This window comes from Camponotus floridanus, unplaced genomic scaffold, assembly GCF_003227725.1.
Source record: "Camponotus floridanus strain SB8 unplaced genomic scaffold, Cflo_v7.5 scaffold188, whole genome shotgun sequence".
NCBI classification, from domain to species: domain Eukaryota; kingdom Metazoa; phylum Arthropoda; class Insecta; order Hymenoptera; family Formicidae; genus Camponotus; species Camponotus floridanus.
In genome coordinates, this window is record NW_020229312.1 from 21,494 (window position 1) to 42,790 (window position 21,297).

At 34.1% G+C, this 21,297-nt stretch overlaps 1 protein-coding gene across 2 annotated transcripts in view; it reads left to right on the forward strand.

The window, feature by feature from the left end:
• The first annotated feature begins 555 nt into the window (after positions 1-555).
• LOC105252833 (probable G-protein coupled receptor 158) overlaps positions 556-21,297 on the forward strand; it is a 95,492-nt gene continuing 74,750 nt past the window's right edge. Inside the window, exons 1-3 of one of the 2 annotated variants that reach the window (XM_025407766.1) lie at positions 556-817; positions 1,405-1,425; positions 2,409-5,465. In XM_025407766.1, coding sequence (XP_025263551.1) covers positions 3,683-5,465 — 1,783 coding nt within the window. In that variant the 5' untranslated portion in view covers positions 556-817; positions 1,405-1,425; positions 2,409-3,682. The remainder of the gene's footprint in view (positions 818-1,404; positions 1,426-2,408; positions 5,466-21,297) is intronic. The other variant, XM_020028015.2, reaches the window with a different exon arrangement.

Below are 21,297 nucleotides of genomic sequence, written 5' to 3' on the forward strand. Positions count from 1 at the left end.
ATAATTCTTTTCATAATAATGTCGAGATAAAAACACAATTTTAGAATTAAATAAATAAATTAAAATTAAGACTTCTTTGAAAACTTGTCTGCACTTTTTATAATGTGTGACTAATGAATGAAGTTCAAACAGAATTTTATCTTAAGTTTTATTATTGAGAAATATAAAGTCGAAACTTAAAAAAATTCCATTAATTTCATTAATTTCCATTAAGAGAAATTTGATTTAAGATTTGAGCCCAAGAATTCACAGATCATGAAAGATATGTGATTTGGAACGCCCTGTATATGCATATATTTTTCGCAACAACTGTCACGGCGAATAAAAGCAAAAGGCGAAAGCTTCATTTTATTCATACGTCCCGGTGGGAAAGCTGTAAAACTGTACAGAGATGGTGCACGAAAGATTAAGATTAAGATCTAAACTACTTGGAGACGGAAACCGGCGCGAAACTCGGTGCATCTTGGTAAGGGAGAGGGATAGATCATGCGCTCTGCATTCACACATTGGTCGGCACGAAGGGTGGCGGGTTTCCCAACCCTCGTCAGTTTGACGCCGCGTGCGAGCGTATACAGATCTGTCGTGACCGTTGATTCGCGAGAGAAAGAAAAAAAGGAAGACAGAAAGAGAGAAAAGGAGAGGCAAAAAAAAAGAGTTTCGTCGTTTTTCTAGGGAATTGTTGTAAAATGTCGACTGGCAGGACGAATCTGTACACTCGATTCATCGATCCGACTTGAAATCGACGATTAATCGAAAAGCGCGAAAGAGAAAAATACAAACACGTTTTCGTCAAAGATTATAATTAATATAATGTAAGGTAAATTTTGCATGCAGTTTTTAGGAAACGAGAGAATTTGCAAAAGATACACATTTTTTAATCCGCGCGATTAAAAGAATGATATAGTTAATTTAATCTGATTTGATTTCTCTCGATAATTAATTCGATCTTTAATCTTTAATAATCTTTAATGCTCATGATAGATAGATTATACGAATGATTAATATATATATTGTTTGAAAAACATTATTAATAATATGGATTTAACGCGGAATTCAAAATATTCACAATATTATTTATATTGATCAATTGAGATTAATTGTAAATCAGCGTTCCCCATATTTTATAATTTTTGGGAGATTTCTGTTATTCAAATTTGATAAAAAAATATAAATTGCGATGCGAAGCATTATGACAGAAAAGAGATTTTAATCGCCGGATATTGCCAGAATTAAATTACGCTTTAGAATGATTTTTAATTCCGAAGAGGTAACGTATTGTGTGCGCTGAATTTTCAAACCAATCTATAATAAAAACCGGAAAGCAGGTTATCAGAAAATTTGTCAATTTTTTTTGGTGCTGTGAAAAAATTGTAAAATTATTTCTCTCGTTATTTGTTTCTTTAGCTGCAGAACGAGGTAAACTATGTGAGTTGAATTCGCAGTCTGGCTTTTACTTTTACTCTTTTCGTGTGAGTCGCTTTTCGCTTGCGAAAATATAGAAAAAATATAGAAAAAAATATATAAAAGAAAATTGAAAAGTTTATTATTGATAAAATCAGGCTAATTACTCGATATCGCAGAGAAACCGGCTCTTTTTTCAAAACTATTATTAATTTGACCGATTCAAAATATTTCGATGTAAATTAAATTCTCGTTAATCTCTCCTGATTTATAACGAGTGATTAAAATTTCAGAAAACCTCAAAACGTTTATCGCAAAATCGAATTAGTTCCCGTATTCGAGCATTGAATTTATCTCAAAGCAATTATTAATTTGCGTAATTACGGAACAATGTGTCAATGCGAATTTAATTTTCATTAATGAGATCTGAACCGAATGCGATTTTTGATGTCAATTTTGCACGGGTTGCGTTGGGTTATGCGTAAAGTTAGGCGAATATTGTATTCTCTTGATATCATTGGTAGAGTTAATGATTGATTATCGTATGATTGAAGGATGATTTATCTGGACATTTAATTTGGATGATCAGTTACTGTGACAATTTGTACATTTGCACTTTTGCTCGCATTTTACGTTTAAATTTCTTCAAAATCTTCTTACTGCTGAAAACGTGAGAAATTTATTATTAAAATAATAGAAAAACACGTAGTTTATTTTACGATTATTTTTTTTTATTTAATTAATTTATTTAATTTATTTAAATACATTTGTTGAAACATGCGTGTTGCATGAACGGCACCTGTTTGGCTAAATAAATAAAGAATGATCGACTAACATGACAAGAAATTTATTAATACTAATTTAGAAATTTCTTAATAGAAAGAAATTTATTTATTTATTAAAGAAATTTATTAATAAAAATTTATTAATTTTTATTAATACTAATTTATTAATACTAATAAGTATAATCTTGTTAATGTTGTCATCAATTGCTAATGGGATAAAAGGCCGACGCATGCATAGGGGTAAATTTGTCACGTGTCAATTTTCCGTTGAAACGCGCCATCAGATGACGTGAATGTGCTATAATCTATGATAACACGTGCGTGTGAATTACGAACTCGGGAAAGACAAGTTGGGGCTGTTTTATCGCAGAGTGAGGATCTCAATTAATTGCAATTACCTGTGAAATTGCTATCGGACTCGCATCAGAATTAATGAAAAAAACGCTCTTTATTCCCGTTCTCTAGATCGGAAGATAACGATTGTATGATAATCGCACATAGTGAATGCCGATCGAAATTATGATGATATGGTCAAGCCGGGAGATTGCTTTCAGATGAAATCAATGTAATATCCCCGAGAAATTGACCAAAGATTTTTATCTTTGCACATTTTTCCAATTCCCGATCATCTCCGAGGCCGAGATTGAAATTCTGATCCATAAGTCGCGCAAAAATAACTGAGGGAATCGGATTATTGCAAGAGAGAGATCTCGATTAACATAGCTCCCGCGTAAAAACATTTCACGTAGTCTAATCTCAAGAGCGTCCGCATCGAAAACGTATCACCGACAGATCGATTTGCCGCGAGGAACTCGAAGAACAATGATTGCAAGCGAACGCATGTACTACTGGTGAAGGAAAAACGAATGCTGAAATGGTGCCGGCTGCAAGTGGAGATTAGGTCGATTGCAGAGATGCTGAGGGACTATTAAGCACTCCGGATCTATTAAGGGACACGATCGAGATATAGATTAGATCCAAGAGACGTGATTGTGCGGCAAAGATGCTATTCGTCGCTAGGATTTATTAAGCACCGTGACTTGAGAGGAAACTCAACATTGCGAAGATGTTGGAGAGTTATTTTCAGGACCTATTAAAGATCAGAAATTCGGGAGGAATGTAAGGATTACCTTCAGCCATCTCTCTTACAAAATTTTCATCAGCGATTTATTAGAAGTAGATTGTGCAAATACAATGTAACAATGAAAGATTACGACGTTGACCTCGAGGAATATTGTAGCATAGGTGTATATCTCACCGGGAGATGGAGAACTACATTAAACGGGGACACGTTGATGTGAAATCGATCAGAAGAAGTATATAATTGCGCGCTAAAGCATGTCACATTATTGCGAGCGACTGTTCCAGACGAACGACAATTCCTTCGTCGGTTGGAAATGTCAGGATTAAATTCAATCGAGTCCTTCGAAGAAGCGTCTCGCGAGCGGATGTAACAGGCGACAACAGGCGTTGCGAGGAAGGATGAGCGGCTGAAGATGAGTGCGTCAGGTTATTGGTGCGCGCTCATCCTGCTCACGTTCACGCAAAATTCCCTCGGCAATCACCACGAGAAGCTTCTCCAGGTCGAGAAGCCGAAGGGGTATCTGCGGCATCAGCAGAACCACCGCGCCTCGTCTTTCGTCGACCGTAAGCTCGTCGACGCGACGGAATTCCGTGCTTCCGCCGAGATCCTCTCGACCCTCAACGGCCCCTCAGCGATTCGCTCGATCGCGGAAATCGATCGCACATCGGAGACAGAGGAGGCGGAGGCGAAGAGGGTCAATCGTCGCGCGGAAATCCGTCCGATAATCGCGCGTTCGCCGGAGATCGCTTCCGGGAGGGTCTGCGAGATTCCGCCGGTCGAACTCGGGACGATGGAGAAGCGGCCCTTGGCGCGAATTCCCTCGGCGGAAGTTCCCTTGCGCTCGCAAACGGAAGGCCATCGTTCCGCGAAGGAAACTCTGCCGACGGAGGTGGGACCGATGGAGGTCTTCCGGCTGGGGATCGAACAGGAAACGTCAAGCGTCGAGAGATCGCAGATCCGGCACGGGAGATCGAGGAGCCACTTCGCGCGGCAGAAGATCGAGGACTCCGCAAAGGACTCTGTCCTGAATAACGTTCGCGTGGGTCGCGAGAATCACGTCAGGACGCATCAAATAGCGGAAAGAGTGACGGACTTCCCGTCAATTCCACTCAAGCATAATCATTCCTGGCTTCTCGAGCGGAATTTCTCAAAGGATAACTCGGTCAACAGCCAATCTTTCGATCGAGTCGAGGATAATGTTCCGGAGGGACCGGAAAGTTTGCTGAAGCTGTATCAGGCAAGAAAAGGAAGCGCCCCCGAGGAAAGTTCCGCCATTCCTCTCACGCGTAATCTTTCCCGGCTGATCGAGCAGAATTTCTCCAAGGATAACTCGAAGGCGAGGAACGGCGGATTCCCGGATCAAATCGAGGACGAGACGCGGAAAAATTCCAAAGGTGGTACAATCAGAACTCGCCATTCGGAGAATCACGGCGTTTTGCGATCGAGTCCCGATTCCCTGAAGAATCCCTTCAAGAACGATCCTCTGAGTAAATTGAAGAAAGCAATATTCCTGAACAAGACCGTCGCGTCGACAGCCCCGATCGATCGTAACGCGAACGAGACCCTCGGCGTTGATGCGGCTGATGCGAACACCAGCGAAACTATCCGCGATCTTGAGGAGGAGGAGATTCTGCAGGAAGTGATGGACTACCCGAGCTACGAGGAATCGGCGAACGCTTCTTCCCTCGATTGGTCAGCTCGAAGAAGATCGCAGGCCACTCAGGTTGACATTGTGACGCGTTTCCTGCGGATAATCGAGAACCAACACACCCTGGGCGAGAACTGCACCGCCGGCACCGATTTGAACCTGGGCGAAGGCGTAGTGGATCAGTACGCGCAGGAGAGATTCCGCCTCGAGGCGGAATTCACCGTCAATCGCGCCAACATGCTCACCAGGTTGTGGAAGTATGCGCCGGAAGTGATGCTGTCATCCGAGTATCTACTCCACGCCAGCGTCCTTTCCATGGTAGAGTTCGACGAGGACATCTTTGCTGCCGGCAATTGCTACGACAAGCTGCAGTATCGAAATCGCTGGCTCTACTGCCCGTTTGCTCATAGGCTGCCCAATCAGGACGAGATCCTGGTGAAGGATCTCGCGATCGAGTACAAGTACTTGAGCAACAGCAGCGAGTGGTTCTACATCGCCAGGAAGAACGCCGAGAGGGTGATCGCCAGTTACGAGCAGTTCAGCCGAGGTGAGTTGTTGCCACCGTCTTTAGATTGCTCTCATTAATATTGCTAAAAAAAAACCATCAACTGATTTTCCTCCTCGAGAGACTCTCTGTTCAGTAGATTCATTCTTTATTCAATACAAACGAATTTTCCGGAAAATAAAAAACAAACTTACTTGATAAATGAAGCGAAAATTGTGCGAATAAATATAGACAGGTCAATATTGGTTGTTTAATAGATGGATTGCCAATGTCAATTCATGAATTATTAAACACGTCGGGGTTTTATTTGAATCCGCCGAGCCAAACAATCGTTCATCAATCCCATTCACGGAGCTAGTCAAAAATTTTTTCTCAGTCATAATTGAAGAAAAAAAGGAACACATGTAAAATTTTAATTAAATAGTTTGCGAGGGGGAACATTTAGGCGAGTTTTCGGACGAGTTTACATTTCGTGTTTACATCTGGCGACTCAGCAATATCGTCTTCTAATCCGTAATTGTGTGCACCGGGAGTTGAACAAGTCGATAACAAAATGGGCGCGGATGCTTGCGGGCAACATTGTAACAGCCATGTACACTCGACAGCAGTCAATTAGTTTAACGTGCGGCAGTAATCGGCAGTAGTATAACTGCAGCAAGAATATTAAATAATATATATATATATATATATATATATTATATATAATATATATATATATATATATATATATATATAAATTGGTCATAGTATACATTATTGCAAATCTATTACTTTATTACGGCGACATATAATTAGGGTTGGGTAATAACTAGTTGATTAGTTAAAAGTTAAAAAAAAAGTTAAAAAGTTAATAATTTTTAACTCAACTTAGTTATTTTAAAAAGAGTTAACTTTTAACTTTAACTAGTTATTTTTAAAACACATAAACTTAAACTTATTAACTTTCCCCCCAAATTTATTTGTGTGTGATGATTCATATTATTATTATTTAGAGTAATCTAATTTTAAAATTACAATCTAATTTAATATAAAGTGAAATAATGCTTTTCAAAATTTTAACTTTTATCTTAACTAACGTTAATTTAATCTTAATGTAACTTTTATTGAGTTAATTTTTTATTTGTATAATTTTTAACATAACTAAATTAATTTTTTAACCCATTAAATTTTAACTTAACTTAGTTTTAAAAAAATATAAACTTTCCCAACCCTGCATATAATTAAATATATTATGATAATTTTATTTTTATTAATATTATATATATATATATATATATTTATATATTTATATATTTATTTATTTATATATACATAGCAAACACTAAATAATAGTTATATATCTGTTAGTTATAATTTCCAACTCAACAATACATGTTATGTAACAGTTAATAACATGTAATAGTTATATTGCTGAGTGGGAAATTACAATTAACAGTTATATAAATGTTACTTGGTGTTTGCTGGGTGTATTATTTCATATATTTTTCTTGTTATATTATTATTATATATTGTTATATCTTGTTATATTATTATTATATTATTATGTATATATTATTATTTACTTCATATTCTGTGTTATCCAATCGTTGTTTTATATAATTACCTGATTACGACGTGTTGATTTTTTTTGCACTGCTCGTTACCGAGATTGTTATGTGTTGTAAACTTTTTTTTTAATCTTATGCCTTTTTATAATCTTCTCTGCTTCCGTGCATCCGTATGTCTGTCTGCAAGACAACGGTATTGTAGATGCCCGCAGAGTAGCATTTATCTGCCTCCTGGTTAAACAAACTGTCCTATTTTCAGCAGAAAACTACAATAATTACATTTTTCGTTTAATCTTTTCGCTCTACAAACTGAAAGCGAACATCGTGGGAAAAAATTTTCATTATATTTTAAGATTTATTATTCTAATCTCCAGCTTTCTCTATAATGTAATTAATAAATATTTAAAAATTGTCCTCTTTTAAATTAGAAACTCTGCAGCGAATTAATTCGTGAATAAATTAATTCGCTCCCCGCGAAATAATCTTAGCGAATTTATAGGAATTCCTGCTTGATAACTTTGCACAATAATGAAGAAGTTCCATGATCTTCTCCAGGCTCTCAAAGAACTTTATTTTAATTTACGATGAAACACGTATAATCGTTTCTTTCTCCATATTTTGAGATATATTCTCAGCAAGAAAATGTGTGATTACACATTTAATTTGTAATGTCCGCGCGCGCCGCATTGTGGTAAATATTTTCTAAGGGAAAAGCTTTGCCAGTGCCAATATGTCCACTTTCTGTCTTAAGTTACTTAAGTTTGACTCGAAATATTGCTTTTCCCAGTAAAAGGGTTTAAGCTTGTTAACCTCTCGCCAAGTAAGTTTTTTAATCTCGCCAATAGGAGAGGCAGGTGTCCTTAAAATGTGTACGAGAGAAAAGAAATCGTACAACAGGTACAGGTAGAGAGAACGCGAGATAAATTTTATATATTATATTATAATATTATATATAATATTATACATAATATTATAATATTATATATAAAATATATATATATATATATATATATATATATATAAACACTACATGAAAGAAGAAAAATTACACGAATTACGAAACAAATATTCTTTTTATCTGAATTTGTTAAGTATTTTAAATCAAACAATCAAACAATTTACGAGCGAAAGATTATTAACATTTCTTAATTTAATTTAACATTGATAAAATTTTTTAGTATTTTTTCTCCAAAAAATGTAATTAAAAATAATTATAATTTTAAACATATATATACAATTTAATTATTTTTTAATGAAATTATTCGTCTTTATATTTCTTCCTCTTCCTCTTTCTCTCTTTCTCTATGTGCGTTTTAGCAATAAAAATTGTTCATAAATGTTGAAATGAGAAATTAATGTTAAATTAAGAAATATATATATATGTTAATATTTTTTTTTCCTAAAATGTTCGATCGATTGATTTTAAATACGAAGCCCACACACACAGGTCAAATAATATTTAAAAAATCTGCAATTTTCTTACACATCTTTTTTATTTTAAAATTTATACATGTTAAAAGTGAGATACCTAAACAATTGAAAACGTGTATAATATATGATTGAAAATATAATACATTTTTCTGTAACAAAATGAAAAAAGGACGAAAAGAGAATATAAAGAAGGGAACACAAAAGAGAATATAAATAAAAATTGAAGGAAAGAAATATGCGATACATTTCTGCTTTAAAAAAATTTTATCTCTCGTTTCTTTCTCGGTTGCGCATAAATAATAATAACATACCTAAAATGTACGTATGCATTTATTTTGTAAAATATTTACCATATAATATCGTATATAACATATATATTATAATTATAATATTTTCATTTATCAAGTATTAAGTATGATTCTTCAAGAAAATGCATCATTATTAATAATGAGGCATTAAATCGTTAAACACCACATTTAATTTATGAAAGCCCATGTGTATTAAGATATTTTATCAAAACAGAAAAAAGCTTTAGAATACGGAACTAATCTCATCTTTTAATTATTTGTAAAAATTTCACTCTACCTTTATAATTCTTGTTTGAGGTTTAATTACTAAAATATTTAATTCAGAAAAGTAAAAGATGAAAAAAAAATCGTAGAAAAAAGAGAAAATATGTTTTCTATAGGATACTATTTTCCTCGATGAAAAGAGCAAAGCGGGTTGCACGCATCGATAGAATAAAAAATCTATCTCAGTAATAGTGTATCAATAGGGGTCTTCAAAATAGAAATAGCTTAACAGAAGATTCGAACGGAACTTCTTTTTAACAAGGAATCGAGACAGTGTTCCTTAGACGAGATGAATCCCTTTGTAGGAAGTAAATTTTCGATTTACAACTTCTTTCTTTCGATCTGAATCTATACGTGAGATGTTAACATACAATCTTGTTCCAGAAAATAAAATCATACACGAAAATTGAATTAAACGGACGAATTATTCGCGAGATGTTTCGCAAAGAGAGAAATGTTACGATAATACGTAATTTAAGGTCCGATTTAAGAAACATAAAAGATGAAAACGAAATAGTTGTCCCGAGGAATCAAGCGGCAAGGAAATGATATAAGAGATATTGATGAATAATGCACAATGGCAGTAGAAAAGAGAGAAACTTCCTTGGCACAGCCTTTCTTATTTATAGGAGTTTTAAGGAATACCTAGTTCGTGATATATGTTGTAGACTTTGAGCCAAGAACTAGGTGTTACACGCAGGCAGAAAGTTATGAAATATGCCCACTGCTTATATGTATTAGTGTATTATTTATCAATCGACAGAAAGGAAAAAGATCGCTGTGAATTGGAGATTTTCCTTGAAATGAATTTCAAAATGAATTAACGAAATTTTTATTGATGAAATATATTTTTAAAATATTTTAAAATAAATTGGTAAAATATATTTTATTTATAATACATAAAACTATATAAAGATTAATTATATTACATTATAGATATTATACACTATATAAAGATTAATTATATCACATTATAGATTAGATATATTATAATATTAGATATATTATAATTAGATATATTATATTATATATTGTGTATTTTTGACGAAAGAAATGTTTGATATTAAAAAATGTTGAGCGACGCGTAAATTTTTTAAGAATGTAATTTTTTGAAATGCGAAGTGCAATAAATTTCAAAATTAAAGGACGGGGAAAGTAGAATAGAGTATATGATGGAGAATTAATTCCGATGATGGTCCTTATCGCGTTCTCAATATTTTCGGCTTGCGGCGAATGTCCTTACGCTGCTGGGCGGTTCTGGAAAATCTCCAAGAGATAACAGAAAAACGGTTCAAAATGAACCGTCCCATGATATATAATGCGTTTGTTCAAAAGTATATAGTAGCACACGCCATATATCCTCATTTTTGCCGAGGACGCTCGCGTGTCGCGAAATCATCCGTCATTTATGTCCGCGCAAAATTACGGAAGCTTTGTCATGCGTTTCGTATGCGCAATATGAATTTAATATCGAAGCCTTTGTTGTGCATAGACCCCTGCACGTTATTAGAAATTCAAATAACCTGATCATTTCGCATTCCGCGAGTGCTATCGAATATTCGATCATTTCATTTGGTGAATTTTCAAGCGGGAGATACGCATAATAAGATTATAATGGTCAATTTTATGATGATTGTCAGTTGAAATTCATCCGATTTGTCTAATTCCTTCATCGAGACCGCCGCTAATTATCTCCAGCGGTTATCATGCAATTATTCAAACGGAGCCTGCGTAAGGAAGAGAGAAATACGGTAATAGTGGTTATCCTGTGATTTCTCTTTCTCTCTCTCGAGGATCTATTAATATATTCCGTGTATTCGAGTTTGCATTATTCAATTAATTATACAATAATTATTAGTCATTATAATAATTATCGATTACATGTGTGTCCCTATATTATCTGTACTTTCACGTTCATTATCCGATACTAGAACGCATTTAAATAAATAAAAAATAAATAAAAATAAAAAAAAATAAATTTTTAATTATTTATTTCAATTTTCGAAAAAAACTGATTTTATTATTTTTAATTTAACAAATCGAATTAATAATAATTTAAATTGTATATAAAATATAAAATATAACTGTATATAAAATATATAAAAATTCCGATATATTTCAAATATTGCATTTTATTCATCTAATCATTTTATCTAATCTTCGATCGAACTCTTTTTTCGACAATTTTTTTATTCATATTTTGACTGGCGAATAATGAAGCTTTTTGCGAGGGAAGAAAGATTTGGTTCATAATGAGTGTTGATTAACAATGAATATTTGTGCATTAGTCCATTAATATGTATATATGCTTTTTACTAGTGCACGTATGCACGCGAGTAAGGAAACCGGCACGATCGATCGATTCGTACGCCAACTATCGAAAATAACTGGCCTTTTTGGCCCGAAGTATTAGCCGCAGAAACATTAGCGCTCTCATTCGGGCATTAATTAGCACGTAAATCAAGCGCGCATTAATTAATGCATAAGTCAATCGCACAATATGCTGCTGACTAGCACAATATTCAACATTTATGTAATTACTGTTGTCCCGTTTATCTTTAAATCAGCTTCATAAAATTTAGTACGAGAAGATAATCGCTTAAATTTACATGTTTAGTAAAAAAAAAGTAAATAAATTTAATCTTGCTTTTATTACAAGTTGTAGTATTTTTAAAAATAGATAATATGAATTATATAAATTTTCTAGCACTAACTATTTATACACGCTTTAATATGCATTCTCAAATTTGTAGACAAATTGAATTTAGGAGCAATCTGGTATGTAATAATAATGAATGTTTATAAAATTAGAAAGTAAATTACGATTTTAAATTAATACATTTCTCGCGCTCACTTCAACCAACTTTTAATAAAACCTCGCAAAACTTTCCGTCTTATTCATCATACTTTTTCTGTAGCACTTATATTATAGCACTCAAATTTAATGCAATCTCTAGTAGATTATTTTTGATAAAAAAATAGGATCTCTTATGATATACTTTGATGATATTATAATAAATCTCTCTTTTTCTTTTTCTTTTTGGACGTGTTTAAAAATTTAGGAAACGTCAAACGGACATTTTTCTACTTTCTGCCTTTATTAAATTTTAAACGAGAAAAAAGGAACATTCTTTTTTGTCATTTCCTCTTTTTTTGTACCGAGTTAAAAAACTGGTAACTATTGTGCGCCGGATTTCCGATATGATCTATGATACCGATAGCATCCTGCAGTATGAAGCCATTGGAAAAGTTTGTTTTGTTCCGAGAACACAAAGATTCCGACTTGGATTTTAATAGAGAACCGGCTCGGGATTATCTCTCGTTTCTGCGCAGGATTCTTGATTGTCCGCCGAAATTGAATGATCACGAAAGAAAGCAAAAACGAAATCGAATTATTTCGTCAGAGATAGCGCGATCCGTTCAAGAGGAAATAAATTGTCCCGAGACGCGAAAACAAGACGACAGCTGCCGATGTTAGAACAAACGACATTCTCTGGACAGTTAAAAATACAATTGAAAGCCGCGCTTGTTTGCGATACGCGCGACTGAGAAAATTGCGAAATAACGATTGCGATAAACATGACTTTTTGCTCGAATGTCCCATTCAATGGCCAGTTATTAAAAGATGCATTAGAACGTATTTTTTTTTTTAATTATTAAAGTACAATATATTTATATCCTGTCAATAGTGTGTCGGAGTTTATTATAAGATTAAGATCGTCTCTTATTTCTTCACCACTTCTATATTTGATACTTTTAGTAGGTTAATGCGAATGTGTTTCGTTTTCCATCGAGTTTTTATGTTCTTAGCTCCTTATTCTCGTTGCACATTTAAAATATAGCCATCTGATACTGGATTTTATTCTTAGATATGACCAAATCGAATGATTTATGTCCTCGACATTGTGAAGGATGTAATCATTTGGAGATATCAAGAGAAAGATCTTATCAATAATATAAATCTCGAGGACGTGCAGAGATCTACAAGTAATAAAAAATGTATATAATAAAATAATTATAGTTATTTAATTGTATCTTTAAATTAAAAACAATGAAATTCCACTGAGAAGAATCACAATTGGTAGTGATTAATTTTTAATAAAATCTATCATAATTTGTAAAAAATGAAGAAGAAAAATGTAAATGTTTTAGTTATGTTAATAAATTATTCATTAATCTCCGATAAAATTTTGTCACTGCTTTAGTGGTATTTTTATTGCTTCAGTTTGACAGAGCATATAATCATAAAAGAGAGAAAAAAGAGAGAAAAAATGTTATCTTAGATCGCTAGATTATTAGATTCCTGGATAAGTGACACTTGAATTTACTGGATTCCGGATGAGAATTCTTACATCTCTCGACGAATAGACTAAACTCCTTGAAACTTTCTGTACCGAGTTGGTGACGTTGTGAATAATCGCTGTTGTTTTATTCGACCTCGAGTACCTGAGACTATAAAAGATGACCCGGCGCGATCTGTGCGATAAATAGAAAGGTCACTGGAGAGCTTTAAAAACCAAAATTGCATTGAAGTATTAAAGCGTCGAGATCCAATAGGGAGATGTAGAGCAAAATAAGCCGAAATTTGCGAGGACAAATTTATTTATTCAATTAAAACAAATTTGTCTTGTCCTGAAATATATATTTTTTCAATGTTTCACTAATATATATATATATATATATATATATATATATATATATATATACAGGGTGTCCCAGACTTAACAAATTAGTCGTTAATGATTCCTGGGATCATTTGGAGACGAAAATTCTAATACCAAAATGTTGAGAAAGGCTTCAGAAAAATATCCAAACTACCAACTACTGTCGCATGGAAAATACAATCGCTCACTGCAGAATCCTATTTTTTATTTTATATTCATCCCTCTATCGATATCGATATTATCGCGCTGTACCCCTTGATACGTTATGTCCCTGAGCATAGGAGAATGTAACGCGCCGATTGGCTATTTTTAATCTTTTATAGCGCTGAAATTACATCTTCCTTTTGGTATTAAGACTTTTATTTCCAAATGATCTCAGAAATTTACCATTAACGGCTGATTCATTAAGTCTGGGACATTCTGTATATACTGAATTCTTTGTGAAGGACAGTTTCATCGATCGAAAAATGTACCCCGCATACACATATATCAGCCACAATTATTATTTGCTCTCGGGATCGATGTTGTTTGCGGCTGCATCGAACGCGAAATCAATGGGTAATTTTCACCACCCATACAGCACAGACCATTGTTGTTACATTAGCAATATTGCTGCAATGTAACAACAATGGTCTTTGCTGCATGGATATTTATTCGTTCTCCGTTGCGTGCCCCGTTGCATTTCGAGTGCATGCGTAGAGCGTGCATAGGTGGAGCGGAGAAAACGCAGATTTATAGAGAAAGTTGCGGGGGAGGCGAGTGTCGACACGATTCTCACTTGGGTTATCGCCGTACAATAACAGCAGCGGGCGATCATCGATCTCTCCCGGCTTCCTTTCGGCCATAAAACCAGGCGCAAAGGGAACACGTAGCGAACCTCCGCTCGTATAATTCACATGGCGATATAAAACGACCGCGGGGGGAGGTCGTGAAACGATCTCTCGGTGCATCACGCCGCCATTAAAAGGGTAATCTTTAGGGGCGAATCGATGTCGGCGCGAATGTCGTTACTCTCGTAGCGATTTCCGCGATTAGAGTGTCATTCCGCGGAGTTCCCGTATCCATCTCTCTCTCTCAGTTGAAATTTTAACGCTTTCAGCCTCGCATCCTTTACGCTAAATATTTTAAAGAGCGCGCTAACGTCACGCGATGAAGCTTAACAGACATGCAGTTGGAAAGGCCAACGGAAGATCAAGGATAAAATTCGGAATCGTTTCTCGTGCACTTTTGAAAACTTGCTCGTTCAAATAATGCACGCATTTCTGTTAAACTATAAATATTATCGAATAAACTGTAAAAGCTTGCTCTTAGCAGTGGAATTTTGCTTATTATGATGCTTCTCTCAGGGAGTGAATTTTATGACAGTCCCGAGGTATCTCGACAATTTTACGTGGACACGTTTAGTGTTTGATGATACGTAATAATTAAGGATCATTCCTACTGGTTCGAGCCATTAAACCGAGAGAGCTTTCGTGGAGATTGAAATGTTTAAATCATGAAATATAGGATGTAATACCTATTAAGAGATTTTAGTGATATTACGTAACTTTACATCGCTAAACACCCGTTCATACTCTAGTTGACTCACAAAGTGTGCGTGTGTCTATCTAGATTGAAATCACTCGAGGAAATCAAGAATATACGCAGCAAACACCAAGTAACATTTATATAATTGTTAGTTGTAATTTCTTATTTAACAATATAATTGTTACATAACATTTATATAACATAAATAACAGTTAACGATGTTTGCTGGATATTTCTCTCCCTAGATATAACTCTTCTCTCTTATTTATTATTGTAACATATGGATACAGACACGCGTGCAATGGCTTTTTCTCAGAACAGAGAACTCCAATTTTCCCCTTCAATTCTTAAACTTATGCGCGATTACATTCATTTCTCATCTCTTCCGCATGAGTGCAACATCCCGCGTTCAGCCAGTTGTTTCCTCCGACTACGAGAGACAAATATCGTCCTTACGAGCGGGATAATTGGTGCGATGGAGCATCGATATATATTTATTGACAACGAACATCGCGATTGCCTCGATATCCTTCGCAAGACCGTTCGACATTTCGCTTATAACCAATGAATGACTTGCCTACACGGAATGCATTCAAGGACAATCAAACTCTTTCAATTATGTATTTGATGGAACCTGCTGACGTGCGGAACGGAACGGTCGAGATCTAACGCGTAAATTAAATCGGCGAAAGTTTATAACGGGATAGGGGTGGCGGGGTGGGACTAGTGGATATGGAGTATTCATTTGAAAACGTAATTGAAACACTATACTTCGTAACGTTTATTATATTATTGTATACTATGTGTGCACTATAAAATTCGTAATGAAATATGATTGATAAAAGCGCGTCGTGTTTTATGAAGTGCTTTTATGGTTTGTAACAATATAGCGAAACAATATTGTAAACTGGAAATTATGTTATACAGTTTAAAATGAGAAACTCCATGACTAGCTGCGGATGATGTGCATAAAATATAGATGGGAGAGAAAAAATTTATTTACGAAATGCATATCGCAATAATTTGACGGTAAACGAAAGGCATTAAATTTAATCGTAATACGCATCGAAATGATACATTTACGCCGTAGATATTTTACAATAATGTGTAATCGATGCATATTCACGAATCGAAAAATTACTATTATATTTAAAAAAATCGAAGAGGCTTTTTACTTATTGTAGGCTGTGAAATGGATTCGAATTTATGTTAGAGCAAAACGATAATTCTCGCTTCGGCACGAGAATTAAATTACACTTTCGACAAATAGAATTCTTGCTGGAAACTTTACACACAATCTTCCGAAAAGTTTTTGTCCTCCGATCGCCCTGAAATCCAGTTCACGGTTTACATCTTGATAAAAGATAAGTCCGAGAGCGGACTTCAATTTTCAATAACTTGCGCGAAACTTATTTCACTCGATTATCGAATACGCAGTTTTCATAGGGAGCCATTTTTATTTTTTGCGTCCAATAATTCTAAAAAACTGAAACAGACATACAACTACAAATCTCTACTATACACTTTGCTTTTTTATTCAATAACTTAATAAATTGGATTACGATGGAGTGAAAACGGAGCTAATAACTCCAAGTGTAATATAACAAGTGTAATATATAACAATAATATAATAATATAATATATAAGTAATGTATACAGGGTGTATCTGAAATGATGCACTAAACTTTAGGAACGTATTCTAGAGATCAAAATAAGACTTTTTTTTTCCTTATGAACATGGGTTTGCAAATGAACCCCTCTCCGAGTTAGAGGCCCCTAAAGTTTGGGGAAAAAATTAAAAATTGGCTGTAATTCAGAGAAAAAAGGTTTTGACGTTTGAAAGATTTTAAATAAATTTGTGTTGCGGGTGTTTGATAAATTTCACACATTTTCGAATTTTAGCTCAGGGAGATGGAGGTTCATTTGCGGACCTATGTTCATAAGAAAAAAATGTCTTATTTTGACCTCTAGAATACGCTCCTAAAGTTTAATGCATTATTTCAGATACACCCTGTGTAATATATAATAATAATATAATAAGTGTAATATACAATAATAATATAATAGTAATAATATAATAATAATATATAATAATAATATAATAAGTGTATATAATAATAATATAATAATAATATAACAAGTGTAATATGTAACAATAATATAACTTTAAATGATTGATGGGAATTTATTCTTTTTTGCACGATACGAAAACATACAAACATACACGTATACATTGAAATCATAAGCAACGCTGTTGCTGTTATTTATCTTTTCGCTTCGGCGCGTTTCATCCGATTCTGCGAACCAATTCGGCTGAATAATCATTTCTTCTATAGTTGATGCTCCATTGCATTCGCGCTCGATATCGCGAAAATATCAAAGTCGGGTCCGATTTAGCGAGTTTTCAAAAACTAGCAAATCGGATCCTACTTTGATTTACCAAAATATCGAAGTTTGCTACGAAGGACAAAGGCCCTCGGCAAAACGTCTCGTTTGCGGGAACAATGTGGGAGCATAAAGGGAGACTTGAAACTCAATATTGTGCTTGCGCACGCGATGTCTCGAATGGGCTCCATCAGAAAATTTCAAGCACTTTCTGCGAAGAAGCTTCGAGTTGTTCAAAGCGGATGTGCGCGCGGAAAATCGACGGAGAATCGATTTCACAACAGGATGTAACTCCATGAAAACAGAAAGAGAGAGAGAGAGAGAGAAAAAAAGAGAGAGAAAGTACTTGACTTGTCTAACTTTTTTCGTTATGATTTATGGGGATGTGTGTTATGCCACGCGACATTTCGTCTATATAAAAGTAAAGCATTTTTTTTTAGATGAAGAATAAGATTAAGGGATGATTATATCAATTTCCCTCTACTTACTTTAGCCTTATGAGCGTATTTGAAAGGATCAAGCGTGATAAGGAGAATTAACGAGCGAATCAAAGTTTGTTAAAGTTTTTCACAAAAGTTTTTGAAATGCTGCTGAGACGATAATACACGTAATTTTAATGAAATTTAATTTTGTTAAGGTTTGTTTACTTTCGTAGCGTACATAAATATTAGAATTGGCTTTCGGAATCGAAGAGTGTAAATTCTTTATTTGATTTCACGAACATTTCAATTCACTTCATCAAGCAAAGACAATTTGATACTTAAATATAGATCCTGATGAAGTACACTGAACGAACATGTTTCGAAACGTTGGAATCAAATAAAGAATTTACAGCTCAAACCATCCTCTGAAAGCCAGTCCTTAACATTTAATGAAATTGCTTGAATTTTTTTATAAAACACAAACAGCAGTTCTTTTTAGAAAAATTAAGAATGGGAGATTATTATACTATTATAAGTTTTATTTTTTATTTTTAATTTTATTTAAATTTATTTCATTTTAATACATGTATTCTTCGATATCCTATTTGAATATCATTGTTCAGGGCTGTTCGGGGTGATATACTTTTTATTTCTTCGACAACGGAAACTAGATTTTTTTTCACACGGCGGAAAATTTTCTTAGATAACATTCGTATTATTTATTATTGTAAAAATAACTCGAAGAATTATAACCCCACGTACATTGAACAAAGACTGCGTTCACGTGTGGAATAATAAGACATTCATGCGCGCGCGCACGTGACATGATTCGGTCTATATTTCTTAGTGAAAGAAGAAAATGGAGCTCCTCGCGTAAAATTACTTCGCAACACGAAGCAACTGTACGATAAGGATTTAGGAAATGACTTTATATGACCTCCGCCTCTCTTTCTTATTAAAAAAGTTTCTACAGCGCGTTTTTGCGTCGAGGAAACCTCGTCCGAGATATAAAAATGTAGTGGCGATGGGGTTAAATCCGAGGGTAACTACCATGTACCGGCCTTTGCCTCTATCTTTCTTCTTTTTTCGCGTTCGCGTTTCATATGCGCGCCCCAACCCCCTTTTCCCGCCCTCCCTTCCCTCTCTTCTAACCCCTTCTAACCCTCGACCGCCACCGCACGATCCACCCGACCATCTCTCCTGACTGTTACCGTCTGGCCGCGGTTATTGGCTGCTATATTCGCGGAGGCGACGTAAATTATTACTACGTGTTCTCGGATAGGCTTGCTTTTCCACTTTTACGATGATTGCGAGCAGCTTCGACCGCTTTCACTAGCATAAGATAGTATCGAGGGAAAGGTCAACTGCCGAACCATCTAGGTCAAGCTAAATCCTCTTGACTAAGAAGATTTAACATTAATCCCCTTGATCCCAGCGATTCTTTTCTTCGTCATGTACCTGTCAGCTGTTAATTGTCTAACTCTCGTCCAATATATTAGGGGAGATAATCCCATATTTCTTTATTTACGATACACTTATCGCGTTATGCGTTAAGCATAAAAGAGCAAATATATAGCAAATATAAATAGCAACCCTATTGCTTTTTTCATTAAATTATTATTATCTAATAAGATTTTATTTATAAAAAGATTCAAATTTTCTTTATAAATCAAATTATATTAAATATGATTTATTTATTATTATTATTTATTTATAGAAAAATAAATAATATCATTATTTATAAAAAGAATAATATTATTATTTATTTATAAAAAGAATTTCTTTATTTACGATACATTTATCGCATGTTATGTTAAAGGAAATATATATAAATAGCACCCCTATTACTTTTTTATTATATTATTGTATTATTATTTAATAAAATTTTATTTATAAAAAGAATCAAATTTTCTTCATAAATAAAATTTTATTAAATATTATTTATTTATAAAAAATTTGGATCAAATAAAATAAATTTAAAAATAATAAAGAAAATGACGAATAAAATGACAGTAATATTGAAATACATCGTGCATATGTATTAAGTTAGATCGGGGGAAAAGGAGGGGGAATAAAAACTGGTTCAGAAGTTTCTTAAACGTAATCGGAGCTTCCGTTAACCGAGTTTCCGAGTTGCTGCTGCATTATTTCGTAATTTTCACGAGAAACGTATATACATATGTATATAATTATTCTATGGATCACGGGCACGTGTTTTTCAATGAAATTCCAGCACGTTCAGCTGAAGGGGAGAACTTTCTCTCTGGACAGCACGGTTGAAATTGCAAGTAAATTTTTATCGCTTCGTGACAATTTCCTGTTCCGGCAAATAGCGTTAGCAGCAAAAACCCGTTTCATCGTTTATCGCTCAACGCTTCCCCGTTTTTCAACTCTGTTATCCCATGTTACGTCCGTAATAAAAATACTCGAAAGGCGAAAACTACTTAAATTAAATTCAGCTCCTTCCAATGTGTACATTGCAATACAATTGCTCCCGCGTGTCCAGGGTAACCATATAAAACCGAATAAAACACTTAGGAAGCAATTTCCAAGCAGATTAAATAAAACCAGACCCTTGTGTGAACGTAATACACGGAAAATATCATCGAACTATTTTTCGTGCGATATATATTTCGAGCAAGTTTGAAAACGGTTGAATTAAAGACACAAAATATATATTTCTGTACGTAAAATCACTACACTTACAAGTTGAGATAATACACCATCGTTGGTTTCATGACGCAAAATTCTTCTTTTTTTTTCAAATAAACAGTCACGACGTCGTTAAAAATTGAACTGAAGCAATATTGCAGGTTTCCCGTGAGCATTATTGATACCGGATATTCTAGATAAAAATCTGCGCTCTAAAATCACGTAAGCTATCGATCGTAAGCTATCCACCAACTTCTACAGAGGAATGCATACAGCCTTTTGTGAAGCGTTCGCGGATTTATTTCTATTTGCCCGTGTAACTTCTCGTTATTTCTCTCTGCTTGAGATATTTTATTTTATCATACTTTTTATGAAACTATACAAATTTTCAAATTAATGCTACCATTCGAACGGAGTTCGATATATAAAGCGCGTCATTTGATTTTAGTGCAACTACGATGCATTTAAAAAAATAAAAATTATGTTTCATTAAATTATTTTTTTCCTAAATATATTTCAAATTACAAATTTTAATATACATCTTAATTTTTTCTCTTTTATAAAGTTGATCGATCGAATTATTTTTATCTATATAATTATTTCTTTGCGCGGTACATTAATATTTAAAAGAAAAAATTATATAAATATAAAAATATATAAATATATAAATGTAT